This window comes from Pongo abelii, chromosome 2, assembly GCF_028885655.2.
Source record: "Pongo abelii isolate AG06213 chromosome 2, NHGRI_mPonAbe1-v2.0_pri, whole genome shotgun sequence".
NCBI classification, from domain to species: Eukaryota; Metazoa; Chordata; class Mammalia; order Primates; family Hominidae; genus Pongo; species Pongo abelii.
This window is the reverse complement of record NC_085928.1, coordinates 101,398,403-101,415,294: the sequence shown is the minus strand read 5'-3', so window position 1 is coordinate 101,415,294 and position 16,892 is coordinate 101,398,403. Positions and strand designations below refer to the sequence as shown.

At 39.7% G+C, this 16,892-nt stretch overlaps 1 protein-coding gene across 9 annotated transcripts in view; it reads right to left on the bottom strand.

Moving 5' to 3' along the window:
* SFMBT1 (Scm like with four mbt domains 1) overlaps window positions 1–16,892 on the bottom strand; it is a 147,740-nt gene that overhangs the window by 40,395 nt on the left and 90,453 nt on the right. For all 9 annotated transcript variants that reach the window (XM_054552076.2, XM_054552071.2, XM_054552077.2 and 6 more), the window contains 2 exons: window positions 15,760–15,854; window positions 589–829 (listed from right to left, as the gene is read on the bottom strand). In XM_054552076.2, coding sequence (XP_054408051.2) covers window positions 589–829; window positions 15,760–15,854 — 336 coding nt within the window. The remainder of the gene's footprint in view (window positions 1–588; window positions 830–15,759; window positions 15,855–16,892) is intronic.

Here is a 16,892-nt window from a genome sequence, read left to right as displayed (position 1 = left end):
TCAGCCTCCCAAAGTGCTGCCATAACAGGCATGGGCCATCCTGCCCAGACAACTCAGGTATTTTCTTAAATCCGGAGTCCTCTTATCTTTCCCCACCTTAATCTCACCCTTCTCTTTATTTTGCCTTTATTGTCTCTATTCTGCTTAATTTGGTTTTTACTCCTTCTGGAATGGTGCTTGATTTGGTTCATTTAAGAGTTCCTAGTTACCAGATTGCCTGAGGGTATGAGAAGAGAGGACAATAAAAACAAAAGAAAATCAACAGCACATCAGTCTGGCCCAACGGGGTTAAAAACAACCAGATCTACCAATCTCAAACTCAGAGAACCTCACAGTCTGAAAGGATGGTAAGCAGCTAGTGTTCCCTATGAGCATCATGAAAACCTGAGGCTTTATGTAGCAAAGAAAATAATTTTAAAAGACAGGGAAATGTGTATTATTCCTTATAAATATTTTCATTCAAAATGCTAACCTAGAAAAGCTGGGTAAACCTATATGCTCGAGAGACTGAAAATCTCAAGACTGTGGACAATCCAAATTTTCTTACAGCAAAATCACGTCATGTCTTGATAGGAAGTATTTCATTACCTTCTGGGGCTTCAAGGGTCTTCTTATTCTGCTCACACCACCCAATGGGGTAGAGATCAGCCTTCCTGATGTCACACCAGAAATCTGCTCTCCGATCCTCCCCATAGCCATCATAGCGGAGAAGGAGCAACTGCTCACAGGTGGTGATGATGGTGGCAACCCAGTAGGTCTCAGGATCTGTTCTCACAGCCACCTCCAGCTTCATCCCAGGAGCAAATCCATTTTGCAAACGTGTGTCCACCTTAACAGGGAAATGTTATTAAGCACCAGACAAGTATCTTAAATGAGTATTTCTTTGACCAATGTTCTTTTTTAAGACTTAAAATTCTGAAGCACTAAATGCAATATCTCAAGGAAAGCCTGAGAAATTCCAATTCTAACTTACAGAACTAATCCAGATAAAACAAACAAATAGCAATGCTGCTCTGTTCCATCTGACAATGAAGGAACTCAATATTTTCACCAAAGCAGTCGATTATGATTACAGAAAATGCTTCCTATTAAGTATATAAATTACTAGTCACCATTTTAATAGCTTTCAACACATTGTTTACAAGAATGATTTCTTCTTCAATCAACAGGAAATTTATTACGCTAGAAAAGTGAAAAGACAAAAATAAACCGTAATGATAATAAATTAGTACAATATGTACCATATACAGGGAGCCATATTTCCCAGTTTCCCTAAAAGTCTATGTTTCCACCAATTACTCTTAAATAATAATTAATAACATCCCCCCTTTCCCTCTCAAAAGTGTTCTAATTTAGATGAAACATTATATGGTCACAAAGGTCTGGGTTAGCAAATCTGTAACTATTAATACTTTATGTGTATACTAACATTAAATATATTATGAATAATAAGAGCCAGGTTTCTCACCATGGGAAAAAGAAGTGACAAATAAGCAAAGGGAAGCCTGTGGTGTTGGACTGGAATCAGATGTATCTGAACAGGGACATGATGATTGATTGGTAGGCAGATAGAGACAGACACACAGGCAGATAGATAGCTGGATGGATGGATAAAGAAATGAATGAATAATAGAGACGGAGACAACCATACACATGTATTTCCCAACTCTGTGAACTGAGAGGGACTACATATAATGACATGTAGTCGCAATAAGCAAATATAGTGTACAAATTTTGATTTCTTTCTTTTTTATTTTTTTGAGATAAAGTTTCGCTCTGTTCACCCAGGCTGGAGTGCAACGGCGGGATCTCGGCTCACTGCAACCTCTGCCTCCTGGGTACAAGCAATTTTCCTGCCTCAGCCTCCTGAGTAGCTAGGGTTACAGGCGCCCGCCACCACACCCAGCTAATTTTTTGTATTTTTAGTAGAGATGGGGTTTCACCATGTTGGCCAGGCTGGTCTTGAACTACTGACCTCAGGTGATCCACCCACCTCAGCCTCCCAAAGTGCTGGGATTACAGGCGTGAGCCACCGCGCCCGGCCTCTTTTTAATTTTTTTAGACAGGGACTGGCTCTGTCACCTACGCTAAAGTGCAGTGGTGCAATCTCGGCTCACTGCAACCTCAAGTCATCCTCCCACATCAGCCTCCTGAGTAGCTGAGACCACAGATGTGCGCCACCATGCCTGGCTAATTTTTGTATTTTCTGTAGTGACGGGGTTTTGCCATGTTGCCCAGGCTGGTCTCAAACTCCCGACCTCAAGCAATCTGCCCATCTTGGCCTCCCAAAGTGCTGAGATTACAGTCATGAACCACTGTGCCTGGCCCAAATTTTGATTTCTAAATACCACCTTCCAATAAAAAAAAAAAAACAAGGACTTTGGGGAAAAAAACTTATTTCGATTCTGGGATACGAAAAATACAATTAGAGCCTGGAATATCTTGTGATGCCAGAAAGTAAGGAAATGATCAAAAAATTATGGGAGTATGTTGAAGGAACATACAAGACAACTAGAAGGATCTCACTGGCTATATCTGGGACAATTTGAGCAATAAAATAAATAGTGAGAGTAATGCATTATAACTAATAGATTTAAATAAGTATCCATGAGTCCACACTGATATAAATACATGGGGGAGAGAGGACAGATCTTCCTTAGAGTAGAAAACCAGTTAATAAATATTGAAAAAAAAAAAGATGGAAATAGAAAATCACTAGTAGACAAACACCACAGAAATAAACATTGCAAGAGCTGGGCGCGGTGGCTCACACTTGTAATCTCAGCACTTTGGGAGGCCAAGGCAGGTGGATCACGAGGTCAGGAGATGGAGACCATCCTGGCTAACACGGTGAAACCGTCTCTACTAAAAATACAAAAAAATTAGCCAAGTGTGGTGGCGGGCGCCTGTAGTCCCAGCTACTCAGGAGGCAGAGGCAGGAGAATGGCATGAGCCCAGGAGGCGGAGCTTGCAGTGAGCCAAGATCGCGCCACGGCAGGCAATCCAGCCTAAGCAACAGAGCAAGACTCCATCTCAAAAAAAGAAAAAGAAAAAAAGAGATAAACATTGCAGGCAAGAATTATTGATGGACTCTAAAATACTATGATGAGAAACAGGATATCTGCAAAATCTCAAAGGTTCTCCCAGTGAGATTCTTATTAACTTCAAAGGGGAAAACAGCAACATTACAGTGAAAAAATCTGGCAGATGCCACGTAACTAACCAATCAAAGTTTGCATCAATATCATGTAGCCTTGATTTCATGCAAGATAACTACAATATCGTTCCTACAACATTATTACCAAATCTGCACAAATTCAATCCAATCATGAGAAAAAAACAAATCCAAATTGAGGAATATTCCACAACTAATTGACATGCATATAGGCTCATCAAAAGTGTCAAGTCCTTAAAAGACAAAGAAAGAACGAGGAATTGTCATATACCAGAGGAGATTATGAAGACATGATAAATAAATGCAATATAGCAACCACAGCCACTGGAAAATGCAAGTGGAATCCTGGAGACAGCTAGAGAGGGAAAGTCCCACATTCTGTGTAAAAAGTCTTCCCCCACTAGTCACTACCTGTTCTATCACTATCCTAAACACTATGGTTATATTGACTATGTTTCCACACTATGTTAATGAAATTATGCAGTATGAATATTTTTTGAGTGGAGCTTCTCTTGTCGAACATTACTTATGAGATTTATTCATGCTGTTGCATGTAACAGTAGTTTACTTCTTTTCACTACTGTGTAGTATTCCACTATATGAATACGTCACAATTTATTCATTCCACTTCTACTAGTTACTAGGTATTTGGGCAGTTCACAGTTTTGGGAAGCTACAAATAATGATGCCATAAACATTTTTGCTTGTCTCTTGGTACATACATACATGAATTTCTAAAATAGATAACAACCAAACTGTTTTCCGAAGAAGTTGTACCAATTTAGTTTCCCCATAGCATATGAGAAATCCTTTTGCTCCATTCCTTTTTTTTTTTTTTGAGACAGTCTTACTCTGTCACCCAGGCTGGACTGCAGTGGAGTGATCTCGGCTCACTGCAAATTCCACCTTTCAGGTTCAAGTGATTCTCATGCCTCAGCCTCCCAAGTAGCTGGGACCACCACACCTGGTTGATTTTTGTATTTTTTGTAGCAACAAGGTTTCACCATATTGGCCAGGCTAGTCTCAAACTCCTGGCCTCAAGCAATCCACCTGCCTCAGCCTCCTAAAGTGCTGGGATTACAGGCGTGAGTCACCACGCCTGGCTCCTTTTGCTCCATTCTAACCAACATTTTTCTATTTTCAGTCTTTGTCACTTTTTTTTTTTTTTTTTTTTTTGAGATGAAGTCTCACTCTGTCGCCCAGGCTGGAGTGCAGTGGTGCCATCTCCGCTCACTGCAAGCTCTGCCTCCCGGGTTCATGCCATTCTCCTGCCTCAGCCTCCCGAGTAGCTGGGACTACAGGCACCCGCCACCAAGCCCAGCTAATTTTTTGTATTTTTAGTAGAGACAGAGTTTCACTGTGTTGGCCAGGATGGTCTCGATCTCCTGACCTCATGATCCGCCCGCCTCAGCCTCCCAAAGTGCTGGGATTACAGGCATGAGCCACCGCGCCTGGCCCCCTTTTTCACTTTTAACCATTTTGGAAGGTGTGTCATGTAACTTATTGTAATTTTAATTTGTATGATCTGATTATTAATCAAGTTGACGACCTTTATATTTATTAGTCATTTAGATTTCTTCTTTTGGGAAATGCTTAAGTTCCTTACCCATTTTTAAATTCAGTCTATATTGTGGACATCAGTTCTCTGACAGTTGTGTTGCAAATATTTTTCTCATTCTCACTATGATGTCTTTTGATAAAAAGAAGTTCTTAAATTTATTGTAGTCTAATTTATCAATATTTTTCCTTAAAAAAAGTAGTGATTTTCTCTCTATATATACATATTTGGGTTTTTTTTTTGTTTTTTTTTTTTTTCTCAAGACAGCGTCTCCGTCTGTCGCCCAGGCTGAAGTGCAGTGGCGCGATCTCAGCTCACTGCAACCTCTGCCTCCCGGGTTCAAGTGATTCTCCTGCCTCAGTCTCCCGAGCTGCTGGGACTACAGGCATGCACCACCATGCCTGGCTAAGTTTTGTATTTTTAGTAGAGATGGGGTTTCACCATGTTGTCTAGGCTGGTCTCGAACTCCCGACCTCAAGCTATCCGCCTGCCTCGGCCTCCCAAAGTGCTGGGATTATAGGCGTGAGACACCGCACCCAGCTGCTTTTTCTGTATTTTTAAACAAATCTTTTCCTATCTTTAAAGGTCATAAGGATCATAAACTATATTATTATCTAGGAGCTATCATATTTAGAACTAACGTACACCTGGAATTAATGAAGTTAATATGAAGTTAAACATGGGTAAGGGTTTATTTGTTTCAACATGTGTATACAATTAAACCAGCACTTTTCCCAACCACTATAAGTCACCACCTTTGTAATAAATCAAGTGTCCCTACAAAAGTGGATCTGTTTCTGATTTACTTTTCCTTAGAGTAGCACTATACTATCTTAATTAAACTTGATATCTAGTACAGCAAGTCTTCTCATTTTGTCTTATTCTTTAGGTGTGTCTGGCTATCCTTGATCCACGATATATCCATATAAAAATCAGAATCAGCTTGTCAGTTTCTACCCAAAATTTTATATATATGTATTTTTTGGAATTTAATTCGTTTGCAGTAAATCTACAGACCTAGTTAGGGAAAACTGGTATCTTTACAATAGTGACTCTCATTACATGAACAAGGTGTATCCCTTCATGTATAAAGGTCTTTATTTTACATCAATAATGAATTGGAGTTGCCTTACAATTATTATTATTATTATTATTTTTGGAGACAGGGTCTCTCATTCTGCCACCCAGGCTGAAGTACAGCGGCACAATCTCGGGTCACTGCAACCTCTGTCTCCTGGGTTCAAAGGATCCCCCCACCCCAGCCTCTGATGTAGCTAGGATTACAGGTGTGCTCCACAATGCCTGGCTAATTTTTAATTTTTTTTTTTTTTTTTTTTTTTGTAGAAAAGTTCTCACTATATTGCCCAGGCTGGTCTCCCATTCCTAGGCTCAAGCAATTCTCCCACCTCCGCCTCCCAAAGTGCTGGGATTACAGGTGTGAGCCACTGCACCCAGCCTCCTTGCAATTGTTTTTACATTTAATCCTAGACATTTTATGTTTCTGATGTTACTGTATTTTCATTTAGTTCCAAATATTTCAAAGTTTCCCCTGAGATTGCTTCCTTTATCCATGTGTTATTTACAAGTGTGTTGTTTAATCTCTAAGTAACTAGGGACTTTCCAGCTATCTTTCTGTTATTGATTTCTAGTTTAATTTCACTGTGGTCTGAGAGCACACTGTATGATTTATATCATTTTAAATTTGTTAAGGTGTGCTTTATGGGCCTGAGTGTGGTCTATCTTTGTGAATGTTCCATGTGAGCTTGAGAAGATGTGTCTTCTGCTGTTGTTGAAGTAGTCTATAGATGTCCATTATATCCAGTTGATTGATGGTATTGCAGAGCTCAACAATGTCCTTACTAACTTTCTGCCTGCTGGATCTGTCCATTTTTGATAGGAGGGTGTTGAATTTTCCGACTAATAATATTGAATCCATTTGTTTCTCCATGCAGTTCTACCAGGTTTTGACTCACGTATTTTTACATTCTGTTGTTAGATGCACACATTTTAAGGACTGTTACGTCTTCTTGAAGAACTGACCCCTTTATTATTATGTAATGTCCTTTTTTTTTTTTTTTTGAGACCGAGTTTCGCTCTTGTTGCCCAAGCTGGAGTGCAGTGGCGTGATCTCGGCTCACCCCAACCTCCGCCTCCTGGATTCAAGCGATTCTCCTGCCTGAGCCTTCCTGAGTAGCTGGGATTACAGGCATGCGCCACCACGCCTGGCTAATTTTGTATTTTTAGTAGAGACAGGGTTTCTCCATGTTGGTCAGACTGGTTTCGAACTCCCGACCTCAAATGATCCACTCATCTTGGCCTCCCAAAGTGCTGGGATTACAGGCATAATGTCCTAACATTCCTTGCTTTGAAGTCAGCTCTGTCTGACATTAATATAGCTAGCTACTCTATTTTTTTTGTTAGTGTTAGCATGCTATATCTTTCTCCGTCCATTTACTTTTAACCTATATGTCTCTTTATATTTAAAGTGCTTTTATTATAGACAACATATAGTTGGGTCATTTTTTTTATCCACTCTGATAATCTCCGTCTTTTTAACAGTGCATTTAGACCACTGACATTCAAAGTGATCACTGATATAGTTGGATTAATATCTACCATATATGTTAGTGTTTTCTATTTGTTGCCTTGTTCTTTGTTTCTATTTTGTCTTCCACTCTTTATCTGCCTTCTGTGGTTTTTTATATTTTTTATAAAATATATTTTATATTATTCCACTTTGCCTTCTTAGCATATTATATTTCTTTTTATATTATTCCACTTTGCCTTCTTAGCATATTATATTTCTTTTAACTGTTTTTAGTAGTTGCCCTAGAGTTTACAATATACATTTAAACTAATCCAAATCCACTTTGTGATTTAAAAAAACCCTTATAATAACAAATCTAATTCCGCCATTTCTTCCCCTGTATCATTGCTACCATTTATATATGTAAGCATGCCTTAGCATATATTTATACATAAGCATACATAATCAAATAGATTGTTGCTGTCATTACTTTTTTTGTTTGTTTTTTGAGATGGAGTCTCACTCTGTCACCCAGGCTGGAGTGCAATGGTGCAATCTCGGCTCACTGCAACCTCCGCCTCCCACGTTCAAGCAATTCTCTTGTCTCAGCCTCCCAAGCAGCTGGAATTACAGGCACCCACCATCATGCCTGCCTAATTTTTGTATTTTTGTAGAGACAAGGTTTCACTATGTTGGCCAGGCTGGTCTTGAACTCCTGACCTCAGGTGATCCGCCCGCCATGGCCTCCCAAAGTGCTGGGATTACAGGCGTGAGCCACCGCGCCCGGCTGCTGTCATTATTTTGAATAAACTGTTATATGTTCCCTCAATAAAGAATAAGAAATATTAGGCCAGGCATGGTGGCTCATGGCATAATCCCAGCATTTTGGGAGGCCAAGGCAGGAGGTTCCCTTGAGGCAAGGAGTTCAAGACCAGCCTGGGAAACATAGCAAGACCCATCTCTACCAAAATATATATATATGTTTAAGTTAGTCAAGCATGGTGGTGGGTGTCTGTAGTCTCAGCTACTCTGGAGGCTGAGGCAGGAAGACTGCTTGAGCCTGAAGCTGCAGTGAGCTAGGATCACACCACTGCACTCCAATCTGGGCAACAGAGCAAAACTCTTATCAGAAAAAAAAAAAAAAGAAGAAGAAGAAGAGGAGGAAGAGGAAGAAGAGGAGGAAGAGGAAGAGGAAGAGGAAGAAGAAGAAGAAGAAGAAGAAGAAGAAGAAGAAGAAGAAGAAGAAGAAGAAGAAGAAGAAGAAGAGGAAGAAAAGAAAAATCAAAGGTTTTCTTTTACATTTGAAAATTCCTTCTCCAAAAAAAAAAAAACACATTCCTTCTCTAACACTCTTTTTTTTTTTTTTTTTCTTCCTCAGAAACCATGCAAGCAAGGATAGAGAGGACTGAAATAGTTAAGGCATTTAAAGCAAAAAGCCACTAATTTAGAGCTGTGTATCAAGCAAAATTATCCTTAAAAAGTACTAAAGATTTTCTCAGGCAAAAAAAAATTAAGGGATTCTGTCACCAGTAGACCTGCCTTGCAAGAAATATTAAAAGAAATTTTTTTTTTTTTTTTTTTGAAATGGCATTTCGCTCTTGTTGCCCAGGCTGGAGTGCAGTGGCACGATCTTGGCTCAATGCAACTTCCGCTTCTCAGGTTCAAGTGATTCTCCTGCCTCAGCCTCCCGAGTTGCTGGGATTACGGGCGCTTGCCACCATGACTGGCTAATTTTTGTATTTTTAGTAGAGAAGGCGTTTCATCATGTTGGCCAGGCTGGTCTCGAACTTCTGACCTCAGGTGATCTACCCACCGTAGCTTCCCAAAGTGCTGGGATTACAGGTGTGAGCCACCGTGCCCGGCCCAATTCTTTACAAAGAAGGAAAATTATATCAGTCAGAAACTCAGATCTACATAAAGAAAGGAAGCACATTAGAAAAGAAATAAAAGAAGGTAAAATAGAATCTTTAATTTTTCTTTTTTTTTTTTTTTTGAGACAGAATCTACTGTCACCCAGGATGCAGTGCAGTAACACAATCATAGCTCACTGCAACCTCAGCCTCCAGGAGTCAAGCGATCATCCCACTTCAGCCTCTCTAGTAGCTGTGACTACAAGTACATGCCACCATGCCCAGCTAATTTTTAAATTTTTTGTAGAGACAGGGTCTCACTACATTGATCAGCCTGGTCTCAAACTCCTGGGCTCAAGCAATCTTCCCACCATGGCCTCCCAAAGTGCTGGGATTACAGGCATGAGCCACTGTGCCCAGTCTAATTTTTCTTATTCTTAATTGAACTATCAGATAACAGCTTGTTCAAAATAATAATAGCGACAAAATATTTGGTGATCATAGCTTATGAATATTACAGCTTATAAATTAATGAATGACAGCAACATTATAAGGGACATGAGGCAGGAATTGGTAATACTTTGGTATAAGCTATTTGCACTACCTGTGAAGTCGTATAGTGTTACTTGAAAGAGGACTTGGATTAGTTGTAAATGTATACTGCAAACTCAAGGGCAACCACTAAAAAGAAAATTGAAAACATGTTAAGAGCACTGTGTTAAGTTAAATAAGGTAGACAAAAAAGGACAAATATTACACAATTCTTATGTGAGGTACACAGAAAGAAGAATAGAGGTTACCGGGGTATCAGGGAAGGACAGAATAGAAAGTCAGTATTTAGTGTACACAGTTTCTATTTGAGATGATAAAAAAGAAGTTCTGCTGATGGATGTACAACATTGTAAATCTACTTAATGCCACTGAACTATGCACTTAAAAATTATTAAAATGAGGCCAGGTATGGTGGCTCACACTTGTAATCTCAGCACTTTGGGAGGTCAATGCAGGAGGATTGCTTGAGCCCCAAGGGTTCGAGACCAGCCTGGGCAGCACAGTGAGACCCCGTCTCTATAAAAAATACAAAAATTAGCCAGGCATGGTGGTGCATGCCTGTAGTCCTATCTGCTCAGGATGCTGGGGTGGGAGGACTGCTTGAGCCTAGGAGTTCAAGGTTACAGTAAGCTATGATTGCACCACTACACTCCAGCCTGGGCAGGGTCTTACTTTTATAAGACCCTGTCTATGAAAATAATTAATTTTTTAAAAGTATTAAAATGGAAAATTTTATGTATATTTTACCACTATAATTTTTTTAATTTAGTGGTTGCCGAAAGATTTTTAATATGCATCTTTTATTGCAGTCTACTTACAAATGACATTTTACCACTTCACATGTTATGTAAAGATCTTAGAATGGTATACTACTCCCAATCTTCTGTCCCATCATTTGTGTTATTATAGTTACATATGCTATAAACACACAGTAAATTTCTACTAGTTTTGCTTCAAAGTTATCTTTTAGAGATATTGAAATTAAGAAAAAATGAACTTTTTATCTATCTACATTTATACCACTCCCATAATTCTTTGTGTAGATTCAAGTTTCTGTCTTATAGCAAATTCCTTCTGTCTTAAGAAGTTTCCTTACTGTTTTTTGTAGTGCAGGTCTCCTGGTGATGAATTCTCTTACTTTGTTTTTCTTTAAAAAGTCTTTATTTCTCCTTCACTTTTGGATGAAATTTTTGCTAGATATAGAATTCCAGGTTAAGTTTTTTTCTTTCAACATTTTAAAAGTCTTACCCAACTATCTTGGTTGCACAGTGTCTGAAAAGAATTTTCCTCTTTCTCCTTGGTTCTCAGTAGTCTTAATATGATGTGTCTGGGTGGGTTTTATTTGTTTAGTAATTATTCTGTTTGCGTTATCTGAGTTTCTTGGATCTGTGGTATAGTATCTTTCTTTTCTTTGGAAAATTGTCCATCTCATCAAATATCTTTTCCTCACTCTTCTTCTTCCTTCTGAGATTCCAATTATAAATATATTACACTTCTTGATATTATCTCACACTATTGGTTGCTCTGGTCTCTTTTAAATTCCCACTCTTTTTTCTCTTTGTATTTCAATCTGGGCTATTTCTATTGATCTGTCTTCAAGTTCATGGATCCTTTCCTCAGCTGTGTCAAATCTACTGGTGAGCCCGCCAAAGGTATTCAACTTTGTTATCACATTTTTCATTTCTATTATTTCTATTTCATTTTTTCTAATAGTTTCCATCTCTGCTGCAATTCCTTTTCTGTTCATGCATGTCCTCCACCTATTCTGCTAGAGCTTTTAACATATTAATCACAGTTATTTAAAATTCCAACATCTGGGTCATATGAGTCTGGTTCTGTTGATTGCTTTGTCTTTTGACAGTTTGCTGTTTGTCTCTTGCTTCTTTATGTGCCCCATAATATTTGGCTGGAAGCCAGACATTATGTATAGAACAGTCAAGACTGAGGCAAATAGTATTTATGCCTGGAAATGGGCATGTTTCTTCTTTTCTTAGGCCTTTAGTTTGAGAGAGAAAGTTAAGTCAATCTAGTCAGAAATGAAGCTGGATTTGTGTTTTATTGTTGCTATGGTGCATTCACAAGTACACCACAGGCTTCAAATTCCTCTAGTATTATCTAGGATTTAGGGTATAGGCTCATTTGCCAGAGGGTTTTTCTTTTTATCTCAATATCTGCTGTTCCACCCTCAGATTTAGGTCTTTTGTTGGTGACTGCACCTCAGAGACCATCTCTCTCCATGCTCTTGCCTCTCCCATACAACAGACCACCATTTTTCAACACTCTCACCTGGTGGTGGGGGACAGGTATGAGAGAGTACTCTGTGAGACTCAGCCACAGTCTCAGAGGCTCTGTGTCCCTGGGTCTAGGGGGTGGGAACTTCTCAGTGATCCTACCTGTCCCTCAACTGTAGGGAATCCATAATGCTCCAGTATGTATTCCTATCCCTCTCCCAAGGTACAGAGGACTTATCTTCCCTTCTATTCTACTTCCCAGGGTATAATGGGTCTGTACCTTTGTCGCAGGATTAATAAGAGTTTATAATCCTTCCCTAACAGTTTAAAGCTTTTGTCCTAGAGCATGTAGGTAACACTTAGTGCCTATCCCACAGTGGGTGCCTTTCCTTCCACCAGAATGCACATGAGCAAGGCTTTTTCACTCTTTGAGACCCTTTCTCCCTGCAAATCTGATTGACCTCTAATTCCTCCTTCCTGTGTTCCAAATTGGATCCTGTAAAACTCTTGCCATAGGCCTGCACACCCATCTCCTTTGATTTGGAGATCTGAGTTCTACCAGCTTTGCCTATGATCTGCTAGCCACAAGCATCCCATCTCAGAATCTTCCCACCCATGCTTGATTTTCACTGTATTTGGCAGCCCTTCACCACACATTATGATTCAGATTTACAAATATTTCCTACATTTGACAATAAAGAAGTTTTGCATTTGTTTTCCACTCTCCTGGTTGCCTTGTCATTCAAAGAGGAAGAGATGAAATCTGTTTCTTTAACATGACATTTTTAGAACCAGAATCTTTGTAAGAAAATTTGTTCTCCATTGGAGTATTAGTACAAATAAATAAGCTTGGGTAAATACATATCAGAATAAGAATCACACCAAAAACAAGAATTCGAAGGTATTACATAACCACTAAATAGGCTTTCCATGTTAAAAAAAAAAGAATATTGAAAACAATTACAAAAGATTAACCGATGCTGCCGAGACCAGCTCGGTCAGGGAGAACCTAACCCGGCGGTGCTAGAGGAATTAAAGACATACACACAGAAATATAGAGGTGTGAAGTGGGAAATCAGGGGTCTCACAGCCTTCAGAGCTGAGAGCCCTCAACAGAGATTTACCCACATATTTATTAACAGCAAATCAATCATTAGCATTGTTTGTACAGATATTAAATTAACTAAAAGCATCCCTTAAGGGAAACGAAGGGATGGGCCGAATTAAATGAATAGGTTGGGCTATTTAACTGCAGCAGGAACATGCCCTTAAAGACACAGATTGCTCATGTTTTTGTTTGTGTCTGAAGAATGCTTTTAAGCGGTTTTCTGCCCTGGGCGGGCCAGGTGTTCCTTGCCCTCATTCCCGTAAACCCACAATCTTCCAGCTTGGGTGTTAGGGTTAGGGTTACATGCCATTATAGACATGTTACAGTGCTGCAAAGATTTTATTTATGGCGTTTTGGGGCCAGTTTATGGCCAGACTTTGGGGGGCTTGCTCCCAACAATGCAATACGAAATAAAATCCTTATCTGAAATATGTAATTCTCACCACTTTAAGAGAGATATAAATGAACAAAGAATAATCAAAAAGGGCAGCTAACATGACTGAGTTTTTACACACGGAAAACTAAAAATAGTGGGACTCGCTGTGCGCGGTGGCTCACGCCTGTAATCCCAGCACTTTGGGAGGCTGAGGCGGGTGGATCACGAGGTCAGGAGATCGAGACCATCCTGGCTAACACGGTGAAACCCCATCTCTACTAAAAATACAAAAAATTGGCCAGGCGTGATGGCGGACGCCTGTAGTCCCAGCTACTCGGGAGGCTGAGGCAGGAGAATGGCAGGACTCTTTAGCATATAAAGACAACAGCTAAAAGAATATGGTTTATATTCACAGACAACACTGACTGTGCATCAGTGTCTTCACAAATCCTAGAACAAAAGAAGTATGCCCTATTGAACACTGCTATGGGCTAAACTGTTCACCCCAAAATTTGTATGTTCAAACCCTAAGCTCCAGTATGACTGTTTGGATATAGACCCTTTATGAAGGTTGTCTTAGTCCATCTGGAGTGCTACACCAAAATATCTTAGACTGGAAAATGTATAAACAACAGAAATTTACTGCTCACAATTCTGGAGGCTGGAAAGTCCAAGATCAAGGCCCCAGCGGATTCAGGATCTGGTGAGGGTTCACTTTCTGCTTCAAAGATGGTGCCTTCTTGCTGTCTTCACATGGTGGAAGTTGAGCAAACAAGCCTCCTTTATAATGGCGCTAATCCCATTCACGAGAAAAAACCTTTATGGCCTCATCACCTCCCCAAGGCCCCACCTCTTCATACCACCGCAGTGGGGATTAGGTTTCAACATATAAATTTTGGGAGGGCACAAACATTTAGAGGTCATAAGGATGGAGCCCTGATCTAACAGAATTGGTTCTTCTTCCTTTAAGAAGAGACACCACAGAGCTCTTGCTATTTCTACCATGTGAGGACACAGCAAGGTGGCAATTATCTGCAAGACAGAAAGAGGGCCCTCACCAGAAAGCAGCTGCACACCTAGGCTTTCAGTCTCTATAACTGTGAGAAGATAAATGTCAGTTGTTTAAGCCACCTAGTCTATGATATTTTGTTATGGCAGCCCAAGCAGACTATGAAAAATATGAAATAAGTAGTTTTAGAATTAATTATTCTGTGTGTTTTAAGAGGGAGTTAGAGTAAACAGGTTAAAAACTAGGTCTAGGATGGGCACAGTAGCTTACGCCTGTAATCCCAGCACTCTGGGAGGCCAAGGCAGGAAGATTGCTTAAGCCCAGGAGTTTGAGACTGGCCAACATGGTGAAACACCATCTCTACTAAAAATTAGCTGGTTGTGGTGGTGTACACCTGTAGTCCCAGTTACTTAAGAGGCTGAGGTGAGAGGGTCACCTGAGCCCAGGGGGTTGAGGCTGCAGTGAGCTGGGATGGGTGATGGAGTGAGACACTGACGCACCACCCCACTCACCAAAAAAAAAACCTAGGTCTAGATATAAATTATGAACAAAATTTGGGGTACTTTCTTACATTCTTAAGTCATTACACAGGGCAAATATGTTGTCATTGACAAGGCATTAAACTGGGTTGTTAGGGCATAAAACCAGGCTGCACAGGCCACTAATATGACATGTAAGTATGTATGTCATACTTACGTTCTGCTCAATAAGAGTGACAGCAAATAATGCTATTGAAATTACTTTCAATGAATGCAACAAAGTAAATGCAACAAAATACAATAATTGTTTTCAATTTATGACAAGGTTTTTTGACAAAAGTAAAGGAATATTCATAAACGGTCAAAAAGATAAGTCATGCATTGAGTGGCAGAAAATATACAAAACCAAAAAGGATTTTAGAACATGGCAAGTGTGATCAGGCATGGTGGCTCACGCCTGTAACCCCAGCACTTTCGGAGGCTGAGGTGGGAGGATCACACGGTCAGGAGATTGAGACCATCCTGGCAATGGTGAAACCCCGTCTCTACTAAAAATACAAAAAATTAGCCGGGCGTGGTGGCAGGCGCCTGTAGTCCCAGCTACTCAGGAGGCTGAGGCAGGAGAATGGCGTGAACCCGGGGGGCGGAGCTTGCAGTGAGCCAAGATTGTGCCACTGCACTCCAGCCTGGGCGACAAAGCGAGACTCCGACTCAAAAAAAAAAAAAAAAAGGAATATGGCAAGTGTTCTTACTAAGGGTGGCAGGAGGAAAGAAAAAGCTCTTAAATTCTTTCAAGTACCACAAATTAAAATAACTTTAAATTCTCTAATGATAATACAGAGATTCGAAATAAAGGGATATAACACCAGTAAGGCAAATATAATTATTGCTTACGTGTTTAAAAGACCCATAGGGAACTGCTGTGGACCCTGTTTCTTCTAGATAATCTTCCCAGCTTAATTCTACCTCTTCCATACCAGAGCCGGCATCTGGAATTAAAAATAAAACAAAAATAGGTGAATCTCAATTAAAGAAAACTCAAGGTATAAAAACATAAACCTAATAAACCTAACTTTACAGAATTTACTTCACAACTGATTTTGCACAAAAGAATTAAGTGGGGTTTTGTTTTGTTTTTTGTTTTTTAAATGATAGGTGCCCTTAGTGCACTGATTGTCAACGAATCTTCACAGAACAGCAGTTTGACATGCTATCTCTTGCTGAAGAGGCACCCAAATCTAGAGTTCACCCAAATGGATCACATAAAACTGGTAGGAGTATAAACCATTACTGTCACTTTGGACTGAAATTTAGTATTCTAATGTCAAACATTGAAGATACTTAATAAGCATTTCAAACTTAAATTTTCAACTTAATCCTTTCTTAGTACTCTGAGTGAAAGATACTCCCAGTAAATATTTTACCTTAATCAAAAAAAAGTGTCATTATCCTTGCTTCCCTCCCTTTTTCTCCATACCTTATATCCACTCCATAGAAGAATTCCGTAGGTACTATCTTTAAAATATATCCAAAAGCTAGAAAGATCTCCTAACGTCACAACTAAATCAACTAGAGAACCAAGAGCAAACAAATCCCAAAGCTAGCAGGAGACAAGAAATAACCAAGATCAGAATGGAACTGAAGGAGATAGAGACACAAAAAACCCTTCAAAAAAATAAACAAATACAGGCACTGGTTTTTTGAAAAAATTGATAAAATACCTGTAATCCCAGCACTTTGGGAGGCTGAGATGGGCAGATCACTTGAGGTCAAGAGTCCGAGACCAGCCTGGCCAACATGGTGAAACTCCATCTCTACTAAAAATACAAAAATTAGCCAGGCATGGTGGCACATGCCTGTAATCCCAGCTACTCAGGAGACTGAGTCAGGAGAACTGCTTGAACCCAGGAGGCAGAGGTTGCAGTGAGCCGAGATCGTGCCAGTGCATTCCAGCCTGGGTGATAGAGCGAGCCTCTATCTCAAAAATAAATAAATAAATAAATAAATAAATAAATAAATAAATAAAT